Consider the following 22,510-nt stretch of genomic DNA (forward strand, 5'->3'; position numbering starts at 1 on the left):
ACCACTTTATCCTCTGAGTATTCCGCTTCTCCTCCTGGAAGCTCCATATTCAACATCATTCCACTGTCCCTCCTTTGCACATGTCCAAACCAACGCAGTCTCTAAATTAAAAAAAAAAAGAAAAAAAAAAGGGCTAACCAAATAAACAAAATGGCTAAAATAAATAAATACTCTGAAAATATTGAGGTACAAGGGCTAGACCAGGGGTCAGCAACCTTTAACACCCAAAGAGCCATTTGGACCCGGTTTCCACGCAAAAGAAAACACTGGGAGCCGCAAATACTTTTTGACATCTAAAATGAAGATAACACTGTATATATTGTTTTTTACTTTTATGCTTTGTGTGAACAACTAAAGTAAGTAAGTAATTTATTAAGCGCTTTTAACAGACAGGCAGTCACAAAGCGCTGTACACAAAGATTAAAATAAACAATACAATCAATAGACATTATACACAATTTAAAAGATCAAATGGAAATAATGTAAAGAATATAAAATACGTAGATCAACAAAAGGCTTGTTTGAAAAGAAAAGTTTTTAACTGCTTTTTAAAAGAATCCACAGAGCAACTAAGGGGTGTTGCTTATGAAATCCATGAAGTGCTACAGAGAAAATTACATTTTATTTATGTAACTAACACATTTTGAACTCCTAAAGAAATATAACAAAAGGAAAGACACCCAGCTGAACTAAAATGATCCATGTAGCAAACAAAAACTGTTGTGAGCCGCCACCCTCATATCGCCTTTGGGCTTTTGGAGCCTTGACCTGACTTTTAAAAAATAATTGAGGAAAAAAGCACTATGCTGCTAAAAAAAAATAGATATTTGCAAAATTCTGCCTAAATATATATTTTACCTGGTTAATGTGTGTGGCGGGGCGTGGTCTGCAGCGCCGCTGCATGGGAGGCGGACGCACCTGAGCAGCACCCGCAATCAAGCCTCACCGCCCTAAAGTCTGTGCCATCTATGCTGTTGTGTTGTCGGGCTGTGAGCTGAAAAGCTACAGCCAGCTGTATGCGTACAGCAACCGTGTGTGAAAAGTGGTCTGAAATGAAGCAGCGGGTCTGCCGTGGTATGTTTACAATGGGACTTCTGCTCCTGAACCTCTGCGCACAGCGTCTGCAAATCGGGGCTGTACAAAGTCACTTTCATCTTCACGCAGGACTGTAAGCTGTCGTCTGTGAGGCGTGAGCGGTGTTTGTTTTTAACATAGTTCACGGTGGAGAACAGCTGCTGACATAATGTGGATCCGAAGATCCATAATTGGCCTACCTGGGGTTGAAAGTCTCGATAAATGCACGGCATTTAGGCTTCTGTGAGTGTGACATGTATTTTGAGCGATGAAAAAATTATAAAATATAATTTTATTTTTATATTTCAATATCACAATAATCTTCCAATTTAGAAGTACAAGTTAAAAAAAAAGAACTAACATAAATAAAATACACTTCAGCTAATTACTTCTAATTTATTTTCCCAAACCACGCAGAGCCGCAGTACAAGGACTGAAGAGCCGCATGCGGCTCCGGAGCCGGAGGTTGCATACCCTTGGGCTAGACCAATGACTGTAGAAAGTCATGAAAAGCAGCCAGTATCCAAAGAAAACCATCAGAAAGCCTGTGCAACTATTGCACAGGAGCACTTTAGAAATTAAATTAAATTATTATTAAATTAAAATATCTTGGACATATGCATTTTTTTTTAAACTTGTTTTAAAAAGTATATGAAGTATATAATTTCCCTCCTCAAAGATCTGACACGAGGTGTCCGCTTGTATCATTTATTTGAATTATAAATAAGGAATCCTCTGTCTTTAAGTGGCTGTAATGCATCAGATGTAATTACAGACATGCTTTCACACCAATGAGTGCTCATCAAATGTAATCAGACTAATAAGTGACTTTACAATTATATTGAATAACCAGCTCTGCCTGGAAAACAGCTTCATCGGACATTAAATTCATTATCCTTTATTGCATTTACTGTATATCTGAGATTATTCTTTCACTAAACTCTTATTCAAACTGGTGCCTGCTCTTTAAAGCAGGAAGAAACACGTCAGCGCTTTCCTAACTTGTGAGTGCTTCTGAGACACATAGAGAAAGTGATATCAGTCGAAACATAAAGACACAGGGAGAGGCGTGGAGAGCAAGCATTTAACAAGGCAATAGTCAATACAAGGATGGTGTATATAACAGTTGGAAGCCAATGAAGGTGGAAAGAACTGCAGGCTTCCTTGTTTGGTGAGCTGTAAGGAGATTACTTACCACCGGCCACAACATCTTATCCTCTAAATCCCTCTCTAACACCAGGCAGCCTGCAGCGAATACAGATTTTATGCTCCTTGTTGCCACCCGATCCAGGAACTTTTTCTATCTAGGGTGCAGGATATAATCAGCACAATATAAAACAAGAAGAAAAGTATAGACCCTGCCAAACTTTAATAAAAAATAAAAATACATAAATATATAACAAGGCTTTGGGGGGGCTTAAAAGATTACAAATCAAAACAATGTACTTGAGCCAAATCCAAAATAATGACAAGTAGCAAAATAACTATTAACTTAAGGCTCTTGCAATACAGAACTGAATGTAAAATTAACATGTTGCAATGCTAAAGATGAGGTAAACTGCAAGTGATTTATAAAGTTTTTAAGCAGTTTTTTTTTTTTTAAAGTTTCACTTACAGAGAAGAAACTCCCCACACCTACTTCACATTAGGTGCTATCTCACATAGTTTTGACTCCCTTTGAGTGAGAGCAGGATAAGAGATTACACTCAGGCTGGCAGGTGACCAACTTGAACATCTGAAGATTTGTTTTGATCATAGCGGCATGTTTTCTTTTTCTTAAACTACATTAATTAGTTCAGCCAACCCACAAGACTCACCGCTGCCGTCAGAGGCCTCTTTAGTTAAAATTCTCCATTAGCCACACACAAACGAATGTGTGTAGATCTATAGCAGCTCTCTGTCAGCAGTAAACAGATATTTATAGTATAAAAACTAGCAGCAGTATATTTTCTTGGGACACATTGGCCTCCTTAATACCAACAGAGCATTGTCTAAATGCCACAACGGTGCTGCTGACCATGTCTGTTCCTTGTTTTCCTCTGCTGGTTGTTTCCAGCAGGATAAAAACACCAAAGCTCAAATAATTTCAAACTGGTTTCTTTAACATGACAGTTCACTGTACTCGAATGGCCTCAACAGTCATCAGATCTCAATCCAATAGAGCACTGTAGGGATGCGGTGTAACCAGAGATTTGCATCTTGTATGCCGAGTGAACAAATCTGCAGCAACAGCGTGATGCCATCATGTCAAAATGGAACAAAGTCTCTGAGGAATGTTTCCAGCATCTTGTTGAATTTATGGCACAAAGCATTAAGGTAGTTCTGAAGGCAAAAAGGCAAGATGTACCTGATATATAACACTCCTAAGCCAGTAAAGACACCAAAGATTGATTTATTTTTGTCTAATCCAGTTTATTCTTCTTCAATAAAACAAAAAAAGGGTGAAGAGGAGAAGCAAGCGGTAAAGCAAAAGAAAAATTATAGAATTTTACACAAGTGACCTTCTCACTTGATATCTTAACAACCAAAAGAAAATTCAGCTCTAAACTTCGGTGTAAGTTTGAAATGCAAAATGTTAACAAGGTTAAATAAGTTTTTTTATTTAGGATACCAAATATTCATTCATTACGCATTCTCTTTTCATTTTTTCTACACTCCATCTGGAAAACCTTTGGAAGGTAATTATTTACTGAATTTAACTTTCAGCACACTGACTCCAGCCCTATGCCCTCCATCTACAGCGCAACAAGAAAGAAGGAGAACGAATTAAACGAGAGAAAATAGAGCAATCAATACAGGGAAAGATGAGAAAACCAAAGAAAAGCACAGGAAGAGGAGAATGCATGTGATCTCATCATGCTAGCTAGAAATCGCAACTTATAGTAAGGGATATTAAAGTACTGGTAAAAAGGAATCAAATACCCCCATACAAAATCTTGCTTCAAAGCTGGGAACAAAGATAACTAAAAAACATGATGAGACCCAGACTGCCATCAGAAACTGCTACTGCAGCTTCAGATCAAATTATGTATACAGCAACGTTAGATTTTTACCTGTTTGTGCTCAATGTGAACAACAGCTGAGCGCATAAAATATCACCAGAGTCAAACTGTGTATGATAGCAAAAGTACAGTAATGTGTAACAATGCAGACATTCCAGGTCCAAGTCCAAATCATAAGAACGCTTTATCCCTCACATCCTGTAAATTTTGTCGTGCTGAAGTTTGTACACATCCTGAAAAAGATTATGGATGTGAAGAGGAAACGTCTTTATGTGGAAGGTTTGCACATAATAAAGAGATAAGAGAGACAAAAAGAGGAAGACAAAATCTTCAAGTCTTCCTCAGTCACATCCTGACACTGAAGACAGGTCTCAGTTATTCAAGGACAAACGGTTTACGGTTCCCACCACCACTGTGTGTGTCTGAGTCCAAGACAGCCTGCAAGTTCTGAATATATGGACTTAGACTTCCACCAACAGTTTTATCATCCACAGTGGCAGAAACAGCCTCACAGAATCCTAAATGAATGGAGAAAATTGTGTTGTGTAGAGTAGGAGAGAAGGATGGAAGTTGATGGGAGAAGGGAAGACTGAGCTTCAGTATCCTGAGGTGGATGATTTTAACAGGCGTTTGTGTTTCTAGAGGTTAAGGGTTATGGGTGATCGATGGCCAGGGGGGGTAAGACACTGAATTAAACTGAGGCTCGCTTGCTCGTTTGTTTCACAAAGTCCGTGCTTGGCGCAGAGTACAAAGCAGCTCTGGTCTGATTTTGAGGTAAAGAGCACAGTCTATAAACAGCGCCAAAGCCAAGGAGTACATGAAAGATAACCTTTTCTTTCTCCTCCTCCTCCTCAGTTTCTTCCTTTCCTTTTCTGAGGTAAAGAGTAAAGTCTGGCTTCCAAGAAATACACTTGTATAAAGCATTGCATTTCTTGTCTTATTTATGTCATCTTACTCGATTCATTTTTATGAAGTCGAGAGTTTGCAACAAAAGGGAACAAACTGTATATTTCCTTTGCTCTTTATTGTTTTGTCTTTCCTTGGTTTGTTTTTTTCCAAAAGGCAGCAGGGATATAATCAAGCCAACAAAAGCAGAAAACAACCAAGATAGGCGATAGTGGAATTCAAAAAGAGCAAGCATAGTTTTAAGAGAAAAAAGGTGGAGGTTTGTATCTCCACTCTCACAAAAAAAAAAAAAAAAAAAAAAAGCAAAAATCTCGAGGAAAAAAAAAAAGACAAGAAAATAATATCCCTGTTAAAGATTCTTCTGAGGGAACGACTATTCAAGAGCACTCTTCCCCGATGCGCTGGCATGAGCGGCCCACCTTGCGGTCTAGCTTAACCATTTTGAGGACGGCGTCCTGACGTCCACGGCCCATGTGGTCAAACAGACACTCGTGCTGCTCTGGAAGCCGATGGAGCATACAGAAGACATAACCTAAAGGACGGGTTTGGGGTTGTGGATAAAAGAGACAAGGAGGGATTAATTTGTTGCCTTAAGTAAATGCACAAATATTGCAGTTGTAACTGTACACACTGCAGTTAATACATGAACTAAAGAAAAAAAAGATATGGCTACATAAAGCACACCTAAAACAATTTAACTAGAAATAAAATCAAAAGAGTAGCATTACTTTTAGATGCCAGTAAAGGTCGATTAACATTTAGTCTTTAGATATACTTTTTAAATGGTCAAGGGCAGATAACATGTAGTACTTGCCACAGTGCCCGTGTGTCAAAGAAGACATTCTACTTGATCGCTTCCTCTTTCAATGCTTTTCCGTTTTTCAGTAGATAGCGTTTCCTCCCTCTAACTACAGTAGCACTTTCAACAAAAAGCCCTGCCAATGGTGGAGGCTCGTTAAGCTCAGGGAAGCTCGTTAGCTTTCATCATCTTAAATTCATTCATTAATACACATAATAACGCTACTGGCATTTAATAAGTAGTGATTAAAGGCCCAGTTTAACATCTGGTTTCTAGGCAATTAAAACCTATACAATTACAGCACACGCGAGTGGATTAGAAGGGAGGAAAGTTGTGTCACGTTGGACAGAATATTCCCCCTATTAGAAACCACAAATCAAAAATTTTGTCCTCTGCTCACTGCTGGTATTTTCTAACAAAATGGTGAACTGAGTTCTTCTGTAAAATTAATGAACTGGGAAGAGACGTTGTGACTTGAGAATGTATTTTGTGATGCAAAAAACAATCTGTGAGTATACTGTAAGTTTCAAAGATTTTACAGCTAAAATCCAACATGTCTAAAATATTTATTTTACGTAGAGGCAAAAATGAATAAAGGATGAGGAAGAGCTGATGTGTGCACACACGCTGTAAAGGAAACCCTTAAACATATCCAGTTATATGCCTGGAAAATGCCAGACTGCAAGTATAATAACAGCTTGTGTGTCTGGACCTGTCAATCCCTACTTCTGTACACCAAAAACAGACCTGGCTGCACTGCCTCTTTACCAAGGTCCAAACTGTCTCTTGCACCTGCAGCATACCACCCTTGGTTAGAAACATAGCAGATGAAGACCTTCACCTCTGGGGTTCTTCTCTGGATAACATCTATGCCTTGGTCTTGGGTGCTTCCTCCTAATCTAACCTCTAAATCTAATTGCCAGTGAGTGAGTCACCAGTTATTGTATGGCAGACATTAATTAATAGGCTAATTATTTACAAAGTGTTTTTTCATTGTCCCCATTGCTTTACAACATGCAGCCGGCTAGCAAGGTCAAACAAACTGCAGCCACTGTGTGATTAAACCGTGTTGTATGCCCAGATTAATAATTACTTAAACCAAAGCTTAATGTCATGTTTTGAAGTAAGGTCAGAAGGCCAACAAGAAATCAAGTTTTAAGGTTGTAGTACTCCCTGTTCTCATCGTCTGTTGATTGTCTTTCTGACTTTAGAAGAATTTTACATTTTAGCCACACATATAAATAATTGAGAGAGATTTCGCATTTTCCCCATTATGGGAAAAATCACAGAAGTAATGTTTAGAAATTAGCAGGACCACTGTTATTAGGTTAAAAGGAAATGCTTTGGTTCCTTCATCTGTTAGGTCTCCACATTAAAAGATATGATATAATTAGCTGTTCAATTCCAGTGCCTCCACTCTGTGTTATATTAATACCTAGTACGATAAATAGCAACTGTGTAAAAGCAGAAAACTACTGAGACTAACAGCATCGGATCAGATTCACTACTTGAGCTATTTTTTCACCCCAATACAATCTGAAAAGCATTCATCCTTTCAGCTCATTATCAGACCTTCTTGGCTTACACTGTGGAACATTCTGCAGAACCATTAGCAAAGTAATCTGCAATTACTGCAACAGTCAGAAATCACTATAATTGCCACCATTTTCCCTTTCAATCTGTAAAAAGGATGTTTTCATAGTAAGCACTGGACTATTAAGGATGGATAGCCCGTGTATTAAGCAGCACCTGGTGGAAAAAAAAGGCAAGTCAATTTCCAATTTAGAAATTATTGCATTGGTTTAAGCAGATTGGTCTTTAAGTAGTGAAGAGCTCTGACTTTTCAAGTACTTTAATTTGTATGCAAACAAGTTGATTAGCAAGCCAAGTATTGGTTTGAACTACATTAGAGTTTGTGGTAATTGGCTTATGTTTTATGTGCAATGTGAAACACTGAGGCTTTCCTGTAATGGTCCCTCAAGGCTTGCAAAAGCAGTGATATATATATATATTTTTTCAACACACAAAGAAATGTCCAGGTAACGGTGCTGTGCTGGACACGTAATTCACAAAACTATTATTAAGCTAACCGAAGTGTACTTATGCATGTATCTGCATATTAACATAAGGTAATAACATGGTCTAAGGTGATATCTTTATGAAGTTAACAGTATTATGCATGTACTTAATGATAATGCCCCTTTGCGTAAGTGTTCATATGATGCGTATGTTAATACTGTACATATGAAAATGTGTCATCATACCACAGCGACAGGAACCCAGCTCTTGCTGTACCAGCTCCAGTTTGGTTTGGCAGCGATGGCAACGCTTACGGCTCCGCTGTTTAGAGCCACTGCGAGACGAGGATGAAGACGATGATGATGATGAAGACTCCTCACCCTCTGGGATCCCACCTACTCTCGCTCGCTTCTCAGGTGAAACATCACTTTCTGAATCTGAGGCTTAGAAGAAAGAGAAAAATAAGTTTAAAAAAAAAACAAAAAAACAACAACATTTGGCTACAACTGTTTTGCTTAATTGTTGTTTTTTGTTGTTGTTTTTAGATCAGGCATTGCCAGTTAGAGCCCTGCAACAAAGGAACTGAACTTAAACTCAGCTTTTCATTTTTCTTTCAAACCCACTTTCACATTTTCATTCTTAATTTATTTGTTTATTTTACTTGTTACCAAGACTGTTGTTGTTGCTTTAGTATGTATTTTGTAGCCATGTTTTAAATGGTGCTAAACAAATAAAATTTATACATCTAAGAAAAATAGTTCCTAGAGATTCTCTTAATGCAATGAAACACTGAAAGTCTGGAGCTACATTAAGCTGACTTTCAGCAAAATGACTAGCAATATTGTAATAGCTTAAGAGTATTTTGCATCTTTTTTCTGCTTCTATTGAGTTAAATCAGACTAGACTGTGATTACATTACATGTAAAAATTCATTCAATGAAAATTAATCTGTTTTGTACTGCAGACACAAAAATGCAAAGTGTAACAAATTTAAAATGGTTTGATACAATAAATCTAAAGCAACTGAAGCCAAAATTCTTCTTTACTTTTTATTACCATGGAATAAACAATACAAAACCTGAGGAACCTAAGAAAAACTCCAATACACCATTGTCAGAATTGGTCTATTCTGTAACTGGGATTGCACAGACGATGGCAAACTGGAACTAAACTCTTCTTTGTGATAAATTAAAAAAAAAAAAAAAAAAAAAAAGGAAGAGCGAGATTGATAGTTCTCCTGCATTAAATTATGTGCAGCCCAGCACCTGAGACAGCAAGAGAATGTAGCAAGGTTTCACTGGTTGGCTAGAATTTCAACTCAGCTTTTCTCATCAATCCGGCAGACTTTTTCACTGGCCTGGCCGAAATGCAGATCAGCGCTCAATAAATCTCTGAGAACTAGGCCAAGCTGAACAGTTAGATCCCCTCCTAGTCTGCTCCATCGATCCCTTTGTGTGTATGTGTGTCTGCACATGTGCAATTGCATGTTGTGGAAAAAAAATTCATTCTTGCCTGCTTTTTGTTATCCTAGAAGATCTCGGCACCCAATTTAGCAAGCTGTAACATCAAATTTAAATGTAAGTGAACAACTATAAGTTAAAGGAGGAAAATATGTGAAGGCAGGGCATTTGCACTGTAAACTGATGAGCGGTTGGTTGACTTAACGTCGTTTTAATTCAAGATTAAATATTGTACAAAAGGTAAAGTCAAAGTGTATCCAATGTCTAAAATGAAATACAGATGGCCCCAATTTAGAGATATTGTAAAAAGTGAAATGTCAACTCAACCAACAGTAAAAGGTTTAAATGACGCTGTGCGAGTATGTGTATTACTAGACATGATCCCGCTTTTTTAGACAAGGGATCAGCATGTTCACACACCTTTACTGAGCCTATCCTACTCTGTACTAGACATTGTCGTGTGTGAGTGTGCCCGCATGAGTTTAGCAAGTTGTGCCACCTAAGGGTGAAAGAACAATAAAAGCAATCTGCAATAGGAAATAGTCTGGCTGTTTTATAGACCTCATTCAGTAGATTCCCATTAGTGCTAATGATAATGCTGTCCTTCACAGATGCACATGTGGTGTGCCACTGTGACCCATTTCCTCTTCATTAATCAAAATCTATGTTTTTAAATCTATAGAATCAAATGAAGATGCTGCTAACCATGAAGCTACAATTCTCTTTCTATGTGACTTTTGCCATTTAAATCTCCATACTGCATGTCGATGTTATCATTCCACGCAACAACTACATGTGGGTATACTGCATATTCATGGTGTTCATTTACTCTAGTACAGCATGATTGGCTTTACATTTGCCTTGGCACATTCTGTTGCATCAGTAATATCCTGCTGTCCGCTACTTGTCCTGGAAGAACCATTAACCCAGCCATGTTGGATCAGTTATATGCTATTGACGCTAATGGGTCCTCCAATTTGAACTTTCTAAGTGCACATGACTAAAACATACAAACAAAATGCAACAGTGTATATTGTAGTAGTATAGAACTGAGGTATACCTGACTCAAATGTACGTTTTGTCGGAGTGGAGAATGAACCCAAGACTGTGTCGTTGCTGGATGCTCCTGAGGCAGAAAATAGTTTTTAAAAAAAAGAAAAGAAAAAAAAAGAAAAAAAAAAAAGAAGGGAAAGGGATCAAAATGAGTAAAAGAACCAAAGAGGAAGGAAAAGAAGATTAGTTTCTTACTTTAATGTGATTTTTCAACTCAAAAAATTAATTATTTAGCAATTTTAAAAAAAAATGTAAAAAAATAAATAAATCTGCAATTAAAGATCAAAATTACTAATTGTATAAATATCTCAAGCCCTTTAGACATGTAAATGAAATTTTAAACTGTATTAGATTGACAGACTAGGTGATGTGTTACAGGGACACTGTTAGGCCCAGAGTTTAAAACCCTAAGAGGCTGAGGACAAAAGCTGTCGAGGAATCTGCTGGTGGTTGCCCAGATACTCGGGTACCATCTTCAATATGGAAGCAGGATGAAAAGACTGTGACTGAGGCGTGCGAAATCCTTTATTATGCAATGAGGTTTTTTTTCCCCTCCTTGCAGCAACTATGATAGATATCTGTGAAGGAAAGGCCGCAGTGTGCATGTGTACAGGCTGGAGCCAGCCAAGAGGCAGTGTGGCTGTGGGTGGTAAAAAGGTGGTAAAAAGATAAAGAGTTGCACCAAATGTGTTATATGATCCACCTGTTCCTTATATAGTTTTAAAGGAGTTTGTAAAAAGTGTGTAACACTAGGAATGCAACAGAGTCAAATATCTTGACTTTTGCAAGAATGGTGACATTAAACACTTTCCTAGCTAGTAATGTGGTATTATTTACTCAGACTAAGCAATATGATTCTATGATTACATCCAAATGATTTTCTGCTGTGGAGCCAAATATTTGAGCATCAGTTTCAGGCATTAAATTGAAATACATTCAGTCACTGGTCAGACAAGTATAATTTGTTAGTGGCAGATAAAGGATCAAAACCAGGAGTTTGTGAAGCATTAAATAGCCAGATCGAAGAGTTATATGTACATGCTACATGTACAAATCTTTAAAAAAAAATTTAAAATAAAATAAAAATAATTTTATTTTCGAGTCCTCTACCAGAGGCCTGGGAGCTTCAGGGTCCTGCGCAGTATCTTAGCTGTTCCCAGGGCTGCGCTCTTCTGGACAGAGATCTCCAATGTTGTTCCCGGGATCTGCTGGAGCCACTCGCCTAGCTTGGGAGTCACCGCACCTAGTGCTCCGATTACCACGGGGACCACCGTTACCTTCACCCTCCACATCCTCTCGAGCTCTTCTCTGAGCCCTTGGTATTTCTCCAGCTTCTCGTGTTCCTTCTTCCTGATATTGCTGTCATTCGAACCGCTACATCGATCACTACGGCCATCTTCTTCTGTTTGTTTACCACCACTATGTCCGGTTGGTTAGCTACCACCATTTTGTCCGTCTGTATCTGGAAGTCCCACAGGATCTTAGCTCTGTCATTCTCCACCACCCTTTGGGGCTTCTCCCATTTTGACCTCGGAACTTCCAGGCCATATTCGGCACAGATGTTTCTGTATACTATGCCGGCCACTTGGTTATGGCGTTCCATGTATGCCCTGCCTGCTAGCATCTTGCACCCTGCTGTTGTGTGCTGGATTGTCTCAGGGGCATCTTTACACAGCCTGCACCTGGGGTCTTGCCTGTCTCGTTTACTCTTGGCATACAGCTTGATGTCATCCATGTACAGGAGGTGGCTGACAACTGCTCCATTCCATAGTCTGTATCCGTAGCCAGTCTTGTCAATGATCGCACTGAGGGGGTTAAGGCCTATGCAGAACAACAGTGGGGACAGCATCTCCTTGGTAGATCCTGCACTTGATGGTGACTTGTGCTATGGGCTTGGAGTTGGCCTCTAGTGTTGTACACCACATACCCATTGAGTTCCCGATGAAGGCTCTCAGGGTCCTGTTGATCTTGTACAATTCTAGGCATTCCAGGATCCAGGTGTGGGGCATTGAGTCATAGGCCTTCTTGTAATCAATCCAGGCAGTGCACAGGTTGGTCAGTCTGGTCTTGCAGGCTCGGCTGACTGTTCTGTCTACCAGTAGCTGGTGTTTTGCGCCTCTGGTATTCTTGCCAATTCCTTTCTGTGCTCCGCTCACGTATTGACCCATGTGCCTGTTCATCTTAGCCGATATGATGCCTGACAGGAGTTTCCATGTAGTACTGAGGCAGGTTATTGGTCGGTAGTTGGAGGGGACCGGTCCCTTCTTGGGGTCCTTGGGGATCAGGACTGTCCGACCTTCGGTTAGCCATTCCAGGTGTCTCTCGTCAACTAGCAGCTGGTTCATTTGTGCTGCCAGACGCTCGTGGAGTGCAGTCAGCTTCTTCAGCCAGTAGGCGTGAACCATGTCAGGGCCTGGTGCTGTCCAACTCTTCATACTGGAGACCCTTGCTTGGATTTCTGCCACCGTGATGGTTACTGGACCCTGTTCAGGGAGGTTGCTATGGTCTGCCCTCAGATCCACTAGCCACTGAGCATTGCCGTTATGGGTTGCGTCCGTCTCCCATATGCTCTTCCAGTATTGCTCCGTCTCCAGCCTTGGTAGTGCTGTTCTCTTATTGTTCCCTTGCCACTGAGAGTACACCTTTGCTGGTTCAGTGGAGAACAGCTGGTTTATTCTCCTGCCTTCTATCTCTCTGGTGTACCTCCTCAAGCAGCTGGCCAAGGCTGTGAGTCATTGCTTGGCAGTTTCCAAGGCCTCAGGTATGGACAGCTTGCTGTATTTTTTATGCACCTTCTTTGTCGCATCTTTCTGCAACTCCGTTAGTTGGCTAACCTCCCTCCGTGCTACTTTGATCTTGCCCTCTAGCCTCCTTCTCCATGGAGGGTACTGCCCCTTGTGGCTGTTCAACCTGTAGCCAAGCATCTCAATGATCACTGCTGCCGTATTGTAGATCAGCTTGTTAGTCTCGGTAAGCGTGGCTGTAGGTATCATCCGTAGTGCTGCATTAACATCATCGAGCAGACCTTCTGGTACTTCCCGTAATCTTGGTAACCGGCTACGGGGGATCCAGGTTTCAAGCTTGGCCATGATCCTATCTTTCAGGTCAGTTCCTCTCGCACTCAACGATCCTTCTCCTATCGTACTTGGGGCTTTGTACCCAATCTCGGGTGGGGGTGATGATATCTCCCCCCTGACCTGGCGTCCTGGCTCCCCCTTGCTGTAGCATTTATGTTGTACCTCATCAATCTCTAGCTGTGAGAGCAGTCCCTTCTTTTGAATGTTGGAACGCTGAGCTACTAGTTGTTTCGCCTTCATTGTGGATGTTGGGTATTGAAGAATCCATAGGTCCCTCATCCTATTCATGTAACCCCTTCCGCCAGGGTTACTTGCATAGTAGCATTCCAACAACGCCCTGTTTTCGTCTCTTGCCCACCGATGCTTTCTTGTTCAAGTAGCCCACTTCTCGTCAGGGTGCCCTGGTTCCTCAACACTTGACGCGGACATTGTTGATCCGGGCGACGTCCGAGCCGGCATGCCTTCATATTTATCTGTCTCGCTCATGTCTGCGGTAGGCTCACTTAGCATAGGGGGTCTAGCCTTACAGTTTTGGTCTTTTATTATTTTAATAACATAATAAAAGACCAGGTTAGTGTGGCATTTTTTATACCATTTCTGCACATCTGTTTTGTAGCCACTTTATTTTTCTGTTATGAATTGGCCTCCACAAATAACCTTGTCACTGTATAGCAATGACTGATGCCCTGGCAATTGTAGGTGTCCTCTTAAAACCTTCACTTCTGAATAGATGCCCTTTCCTATCATTCTATCTGTGCCATGAGGACAAATATAGCCAGGACAGGGATACTGCAGCTGCTGCTTGAGCTGGCAGAAGCTACTAACAGTGTTCCACAGAAAAATGCTCTCATCTAAAAGCTCTGGTTTTGACAACTCAATTTTATAAAGGCACACATTAACTCACTTCTAAATTTGAAATCGATGAATCATACATTGTTTCCATGTGTAGGGCGCACATTACAAATTACACACATTATATTACCAAGCCTTTAAGTTCATAATATTTTAAAGTGTAAATGTTCACTACCCACAGATCCAAAGGAAAAACTTGCTGATTGTCTTACCGTCCTGAACAGGTAGAGATGTCACTCCTATCTCTCCGGGCAAAGGGTCGTCTGATATGAGGGACTGACTAATGCTGTTGTTTGTTTCATTACAGAACATGTCTGCTTGACTGGTGTTAGAGTTTGAAGAGGCCTTTGGAGCACAGTCGTCGTTTGGCTGTTTCTTTTGAGTGTCTATGAAAACATGGACATGAGGACATTTTCTTTGTTTGGAGGTTTTAAGACAGAAAAATCAGTCAACAAACTCCCACTAAAACAATAACTTACCTGCAAAACATTTTGAGCAGAGATTCATGGTTTTGCTTGACCTGAGGAAAAGGAATGTGACGCAATTGTGTTAATAGAGCAGTCTGAGTGTTAAAAACAGTTTTGCAGTAAAAGGTATAAGATAAAACAGACAAGAGGCTAAGATAAAAGTGAGAGTGAGCGGTGAAATGTATCTTTTTGGCTATATTTTTGCTCATGTACACTTGCAAAAACTTACAAAGACTATTTTTTTTTCTTTATTAAATCAATTTTAAACACATTTCATACAACTATCCAGTTTTCAAAACTCAAGAAAACAAACCTGTCACACAGTGTCTGTACAATGTAAAATAAACTGATTTGTTGCAGTACAAACTAAAGTATGGATTATTGCTACAAATACAGGGCGTATCAAAAAGAATCTTCTGACTTCAAAGTACTTTAATTCTGCAGACGTTCACCAGTAACGATCGAAACACGTACTGTTAGAGAGAAGGGCTTTCTGAGTTTCATCTGGTTGCCAGTATATATCATAACAGAATTATCTTTGAGTTTGATCAGTTTGATTGTACAGACATAAGTGCGTCTGGGGGGGACATATTGAGCAGCTGTGAATACAAAACATAGGTTTTGTATGTAAAACTTTATAGTCAGCCATGTATTTTAAAATGTACCACAAACTTTTATGTTCATTACCTAAAGAAATTGGATAATTCTTTTTGACACACACTGGACATGCCAGTCCTCCAACGTATTTACCAGAACAATCTGAACAGTCAATATAAGTACAGATTTACATTATGTTTCTGTGTTTTGGATTTAGATTCTGTCTCACTTTGATCACAAGGTTCTTAAAACTACTTTAAGATGAGCTGAACAAAAGTCAACTAGTTCCCTCTGATTGTTATGAAATTCCCCATAGTATGTTAATGGGGATACAGACTCAAAGCTAGTGGTTAGCAGTAAGGGTTAAAGTATCAGTGTGGTAGTTAGAGTTTTCTCAACATACTTTTCCTTCCTGAAGGCAGATAAAGACTTTTGATATAAGTTATCTATTGTCATGGAGCCTTGCTGATTTCAGTGGCACAGCTCTTTCACAACAGATGGCTCTGGGTTTAGTCTGAGAAAGGCTCCTCTCATTTCCTCTGCAGCCTTCGTCCTTACTGTCTGTGCACTGAGCGTGACGGTCGCTGCTATCAGTCACATTCTATTTATTTTGGGCGCTCCATTGCACACCTTTGTCCTCATTTCTAAATGTGGGGTCAGCTGCAGTCAACCTGAGGGCTTTCTGTCAGTCTCCTGGTGTGTAGTCTCAGGTATAAAAGGGAAAGGATGAAGCAAGAAGTTAGGAAAGAGGAGAAACCTCATCATTACATGCAGGCAGGGAGGAAGCCAATGCTGGGTAAACATCAAGTCATATCCTCTTATCAACCTTACAATCAGAGGTAATCAAACTACAGATTCATTAAGGAAATTAAAAGGGTGAAGAAGGGTGAGAAAAACTATGCAGGAGAAAAAACAGCTCCATGGCTGTTAAGCTGACTGAAGCCTGAACAGAGTGCACACAACATGTCTATTTCATAGTTGGCCTACTGCTGTTACTAATGAGAATATCTGATTGGAACAGACAGGAAGACAGGCTCCACTGCCTCTGTGATTCAGCTTGAGTGACACAAAGGAGTGAGATATTGGAAGGGTGATAAATGTTTTGAAGAAATTAGTTTTTAACAATTTTTCTTGACATGAGCAGGTAAATGAAAGACAACATAAATACAGCTAGAACTCAGGTGATAGAAAGCAATCAAAGCATAGTATCACCAGTGCATGTGGCTCAATTACTTTTAAGATGATGGTATACCTTTACTGGGGGTAAAAAGTAACGGCAAAGGACTGAACTGTTTTAGTTTTATGTTACTGGGGAAGCAGACATACCATGCAGTTCTTCATGTGTGCTAGAAATACCTATTTTATTTTAGGCGATGTGTTTCTCAAAAGAAACTGTAAGGGTGGCACATTATCAAACAAACACCCAATTTTGAATTCAAACGGTAATCTTTAATACACTAAAATTGAAGGTCATACTTTGGAAAGAATAGCTCTTAGATTGCCTAAAGGATTTTTAATGTTTTGCTCAATGCTAATTTCCATAATTATGCTTTTTTTCCCTCCCCATCCTCTTACACACACAGAAAAATACCTGGAGAGAACACTGACCTGAACAGTTTTAAAAAAACTAGCTTATTGACATTTCATAAAAGACAACTTAGCATTACCCTTACAACTTACACAGCTGAGCAGTCAACTGGAACATAGACGGATAAGCAGCTCAGGTGGCTGCTTGCGAGTAGATCTCACAAATAGAAGAAAGTTAAATAGGAAGGGGCATTTGATGCTAAACTATAGAGTTTGGATGCATCATTGCTGACTTTTGTAACATCCTATTATAGTACCGAACAGCTTGTTCTCTGCTTTGGCTTTCTTTCTGAAAATGACACAATCTACAAACTACTGCGAGGCACACAATTAGTGCTTGTATTGATCCAAAATGTTTTGGTGTGGATAGCAATACAGAACAAGTTATTAAACTAAGTGACTGGGTAATTACTTGACTAATCCAGTCATTTTGCATAGCCTTGTCAACAGCGATCGCCATTTTCAGCATTATACATCTTTTCTGCTAATATGAAATCTTTAAAATGGGCTGGTGCTATCATGATTTTGCCATTCAGTACAAATAAAATGTTTTATATCCATGTGGGTACATGATGATATAAAATATGGATTCAATAAGTGAATTATTGTTTATGTGCAAGGCAACTTAAAAACTGCTTTCCCAAAACTGTAAAAATAAATGTGGCCAAGAAATGGTTGAAGTTCACTCTGTCATTGCAGCCACATTAAAATATGTTTTCTCACAGCCTAACTGCAAAATTCAGAAAATCATTCATTAGTAAAATAATAAAATAATCAGAAGGCACAAAATAAATGTGCCCTTTTTCGCACCTACTCGCATACGGACTACAAGTGGAGGTCACGGAAATGGGTGAAGTGCTGACGACAACATGCTATGTTACCATAAATGTACTAAAAGCTTAAGTTAGCGTTGACTTATTCCTTGTCAGTTTAATTAAATACCTCGCACCTGACCTTCTCAAATTTGTCTGAGAAAAAAAAATATAAAAACTTTGAACTTTTTAGAAAGAGCAAGTGTCTGATACTAATTGTGACAGTATTCACTTTCATTTACCCAATATGAACTTTTGGAATACTCATATTTATGTATGACAGCCAAATATTTTCAGAAGCAGTGCAAGACGTTTTCAATCAATTTATGCATCCTCACAGCCCAGCAAACAGTTATTTCTGGCCAAGATATGTGCCTGTGTCCTTGGTACCATTACAACGGATACCACCACTGGTAGCAGATAAGTTGTTGGAGGATGGCATAAAAAATGAGTCTAAATAAATAATACTAGCTATCCAAGTAACAGAACTTATGCAGTCCACACTCATAATTGTTGATACTTATTAACTTGTTTTTAAAGCAAATCTTTGGTCTACTTAAAACATTAAAAAATTAAAGATATTTGATGTACTAAAAAAATTAAATATTGAGCCATCATGCTTAGTTTGGTACTGTAACAAACCCATTTAAACGCTTCTCCAAAGGCCAAGGCGGTATGGATATGGTTATTTGTGTGCCAACTCCACAGATATTTAAATACTTCATAAACTCTAGTCAGGTAGAAAAAACTGATGCCTTTGGTCATGGAAAACACATTTTCTGATGAGAGCTGGTGACTGACATTGCAGTGTCAAGTCAAGTTTTGTATTGTACATCATTTCCATACTAATCCAAAGGTTAGTGAATAAAGTGGCATTTTTGTAAAATATACACAAACGGAATGAGATACTTGTGAGTTCCAATAGTCTCATTTCACTTTGTGAGAACTAATTTTGGGGTCCTCTCTTGTCTGGCTAAGTGCTACATTTCTCTGATTTTTTACCACTGAGCTGAAAACTCAAGACTGCAAGTGTTTATAAATGCCTATCATAAATACGTCCACTAAAGTACAATATTTTGTATCCATTTTTTCCTAAAATACAACAATGTGGGCTACTTTTTAAAATTCGACATTTGAAGAACTAGCCAAAGAGTGATAACACTAATACATTTTTCAACCGGTCCATATTACAAAACCTAATTTGGGCTCATATGTGTTGCAAAGTTAACATATGCCTCAACACACATGAATCAAATTGTACACAGCAGGATTACTGCACAGTGCCAATTTGTCTGTGCCACCCCGGCACATTCAGTTTAAAGTACCAGTTGCCCGTTTCTTTCTGCTAGAGTCTGGTTCATGGAGACACTTTGATGTCTCTAACTAACTGCTTCATGCATGAACTTAACACGTTAACTATCCAGTTGATTAACACTTTCACACCTGTCGCGTAACCTGGAAGGCTTACCCCAGATTCCCTACCCTGCTTCCTTCCTTTACAGGAGAAGGTTACCGAGGCCAACTGGTGTTAGCTAGTAGCTAATGCTACAAAACAATGGGGAGGGGGTAATAAGGAGAAAAGCAGCTCATCCCTGTTTGAGCTGCTAATGCTAGTGGCTATCGACTCTGCTAGCTACTGGCAGAGAAAGAAAGCGTTAGAAAGCGAGACGTTTGACAGGTTATTCTGCTTACCCCCAGAACCCACAGGGGCAGCGAGGGGGTATAACGTTAACGTTACTCGGAGGCTTGCTGCCCTCGCTCCCCGTGTCGCCCATGTCTGTCTCCCGTGTCAAGCTGTCGGTGTAGCAGGTGAATCCGTGGATGGAGTGAGGGCCTCGTATTTGCGTTTAGATCCCCTTGGCTTTGATAAGCATACAACCGTCACTCTGCCCAGATAATTCTTCCGAGTTTCAGTGTAGGGTGGACAATTTGACGACACAAGCAGCCACCTAGTCCGTCAAATTAAAGTAGTTGAAGTCGACGTTAAGACGCTGGGGCCGTCAAAGCCAGCAACGGACGGAACCACCGGGGATCCTGGGCCGATCAGCTGGAGTGAGGAACGAACCACTGGCAGAGAGGGGGAGGTGTGTGAGGAACACGAAAGACAAAAGTTAGATTGACGTGTTTGTACAAACTGTTAAGGGATACGGAATAACGACACAATAATTGTTAGCATTGTGTATACAGAAATAACATTTGAACTCGGTAAATGACTCATTTAAAATAATTCATTTTAGAAGCGTTATCATGGTATGATCCAGACAAAACCACAGTTAAAAAGCCCAGAGCTCTGAAAGTGTCTCTGAGAGTGTTTTGTTCACTTAAAAACAAAGTTATCCTCCCAGGATGTATCTTAGAAATGTAAAATGATGTGATAGGCTGTGACAGACCCTTTTCACTGGACATATTTTGATGCGTCTCGGTAGCAGTTAAAAAAACAAAACGAAACAAAACAAAGCCCCCAAAAAACATGTAACAAAATTAAAACTGTAGTATGCATAGTTATTATAAAGGAATATTTAAAACACAAACAAAAACATCTGAATTTAAAAATCTAGATAGATAAAAAGATAGATAAGGCTTTATTTTTAAGATGTTAGAATAGCACAAAATGTAAGGAAAACGATAATAATAATAAATAACTTAACTTCCCATAAGAGGTAAAAAGAAGCATGCGGTTATTTAATCCCACCCTTCGCCACTTTTAGTAAATAATAATCTCTATTATTAATTAATCTTCCTTATTTAGTAAATAATAATTATCTCTTTAACTTCCGGTTTGTGTCCTGTCCTATCATCAATCCTTATTTACATTTTGCTACATATATTTGGTTTTGTAACCCTGTAACACATCAAGGGATATAGTTATATTAACAGATTTACATATATATGTACACAGCTTCACTCCATGCACAAAAGTACAAAAAGTTCATCAGATTAGTAAACTTTAATCTTTTTCATTTCAAGAATAGTTGATTTGCGTGATTTCTGTCAGAAGTATTATCGCTTCATATAGGCTAAAAGTAAGTCAGTGCTTCATGTGTACTTGAAACATGTGAGAAAAAAAGTCAGTTCCCGATCAAAAATGTTGAGTCATTGGCTCCATTTTGTAAAGCATGAAAATAGAAAATGATGCTGAATTCCTTAAAGGTTGGTTTTTAGGGCCATGGTAATGTACATGCTGGCTTAAAGTCATTCTTATACTCATATTGAGTACAAGGCAGGAACTGTTAGTATTAATAGTAACCACTGTTACTATTACAACAAGTTTTGGGACATATTGCTCGAAAAATGCAATAAATGGCTACTACACCTAATTATTGTCATTTAACATGATATGTTTTCATCATAAATCAAAAGTATGCGGTGAGTCAAATTCAAGGTTTATAATTTCAAATGGTGGACAAAAATGCATGTCTCCCTGCAGGATTAATATTACAAATTATGTATTTAATGTTTTTCATTCTTTGTAGCATTACCTGAACATTAAGCTTACTTCTTAGCCATCTTTTGTTAAATCAATCTTGCAATTCAGTGGCTTAATACAAATAAATGGTGGTGATTAGTTTGACCATCCTCATGAACAGACTTCCTTGTATAACACATTTCAGAACCACATTCATCAAAAAATATTTTCCCTGGCTGAAACCTTTTTTTATTAATCACACCTGTGTTTTATCTCTTTTTGGCAAGACACGGCACCTGTTGTTGTTTTTTATGCTGATGTTAGCTCATTAGCATTTGCACTTTATTTTTTCCTTTCAAGTTAATCTTAACTAAGCTTTCTTTCTTTCTTTCTTTTTTTCTTTTCTTTTTTTTTTGCTGACTTGAAGTATCATTACAGACTTTGCTGGGAATTGAGTTGTTTTATGTTCTTGTGACTTGATGGTGCCAAGAAGTAGCATTACTGAATTCTGTTTCTCACCTTAAAGTGACTTTCAGAAAAACACAACACTTTACGTTAGAGCCAGGAGGCTTGAATTCCCCTCAGCAAGACCTGCCAAGAAGTAGCTACTCTCTGCAGGGAAGGACAAGTGGGCCTTGGGTGGAATGAAGATAGATAGATGATAGTTCATTAGCTTGGTAGGCACAGGGAGGTTGATGCCGCAGAGAATTGCAGAATCTTGTTTTTCAGTGTTGCTTAGAGCATTTATTCGAGTAGAGAATGTAACAATAGCTAGCACAGATTAGTTGTTTTTTGTAGTTTTGTCTCACCCAAAGCTAAATAGTTTTGACTGACATTTTACTATCTTAAGATTCTGATGGGATGCTTTATTTCAAATAAACAGGTAATAGTTCAGTGCTGCAAACATGGCCATGACAAGCCCCAGTTTTGGCCTCACAGTTAAAAAGCAGTTGTTGCTTCTCTCCAAAGCCTCAGTCCAGCCTCAGGCTTGGCTGTCCTCTAGAGATTTGGTGTACACCACTTCAAAGAACCACCACCTCTCCTCACATGCCATATATCCTCTCTCCCCTCCCCTGCAATAAACACAAGAACTTAAGGAATTAATTAGACACTAAATCAAGCATGGGTTAGAAAATTCAGCTCACTTAAAATATCCATAACAGTGATGTCACATGCAAACCCTTGTACCCCTTGTTATGGATTATCTTTGATATGTATGTAGATCCAGTAAGATAACATGCATTTGCAGTCTCTTGACCCCTCTTTAATTCACTGAGGGATATGGATTGTGTATTTTGCAGGCTTTACTCCTCACATAACATGATCGCCCTGTAAAAATGCAATGAGGAACATCCTTGATACAGCTTGGCTCCTTGAAGGGCTGTTCATTAAAGAAAGT

General features: G+C 39.1%; 1 protein-coding gene across 1 annotated transcript; it reads right to left on the reverse strand.

Moving 5' to 3' along the window:
- Positions 1-3,465: 3,465 nt before the first annotated feature.
- LOC102305519 (AN1-type zinc finger protein 3) lies at positions 3,466-19,775 on the reverse strand. Its single transcript, XM_005934577.2, has 6 exons — positions 19,398-19,775; positions 14,722-14,762; positions 14,455-14,628; positions 10,321-10,386; positions 8,046-8,243; positions 3,466-5,514 (listed from the first exon to the last, which is right to left on the reverse strand). The coding sequence occupies exons 1-6, from the start codon at positions 19,478-19,480 to the stop codon at positions 5,360-5,362; spliced, it is 717 nt and encodes a 238-aa protein (XP_005934639.1). The 5' UTR covers positions 19,481-19,775; the 3' UTR covers positions 3,466-5,359.
- Positions 19,776-22,510: the final 2,735 nt, after the last annotated feature.

Source organism: Haplochromis burtoni, unplaced genomic scaffold, assembly GCF_018398535.1.
Source record: "Haplochromis burtoni strain Fernald_Lab_line unplaced genomic scaffold, NCSU_Asbu1 Contig_187, whole genome shotgun sequence".
NCBI classification, from domain to species: domain Eukaryota; kingdom Metazoa; phylum Chordata; class Actinopteri; order Cichliformes; family Cichlidae; genus Haplochromis; species Haplochromis burtoni.

Bases quoted from the DNA above. Each gene is read 5' to 3' on its own strand.
- LOC102305519 (XM_005934577.2), bottom strand. From the start codon at position 19,480: ATGGGCGACACGGGGAGCGAGGGCAGCAAGCCTCCGAGTAACGTTAAC. The intron at 10,387-14,454 runs GTAAGACAATCA...TTTCTGCCTCAG, and splicing joins ATCTCTACCTGTTCAGGACG to GAGCATCCAGCAACGACACA. The intron at 5,515-8,045 runs GTATGATGACAC...CCCGTCCTTTAG, and splicing joins GCTGGGTTCCTGTCGCTGTG to GTTATGTCTTCTGTATGCTC.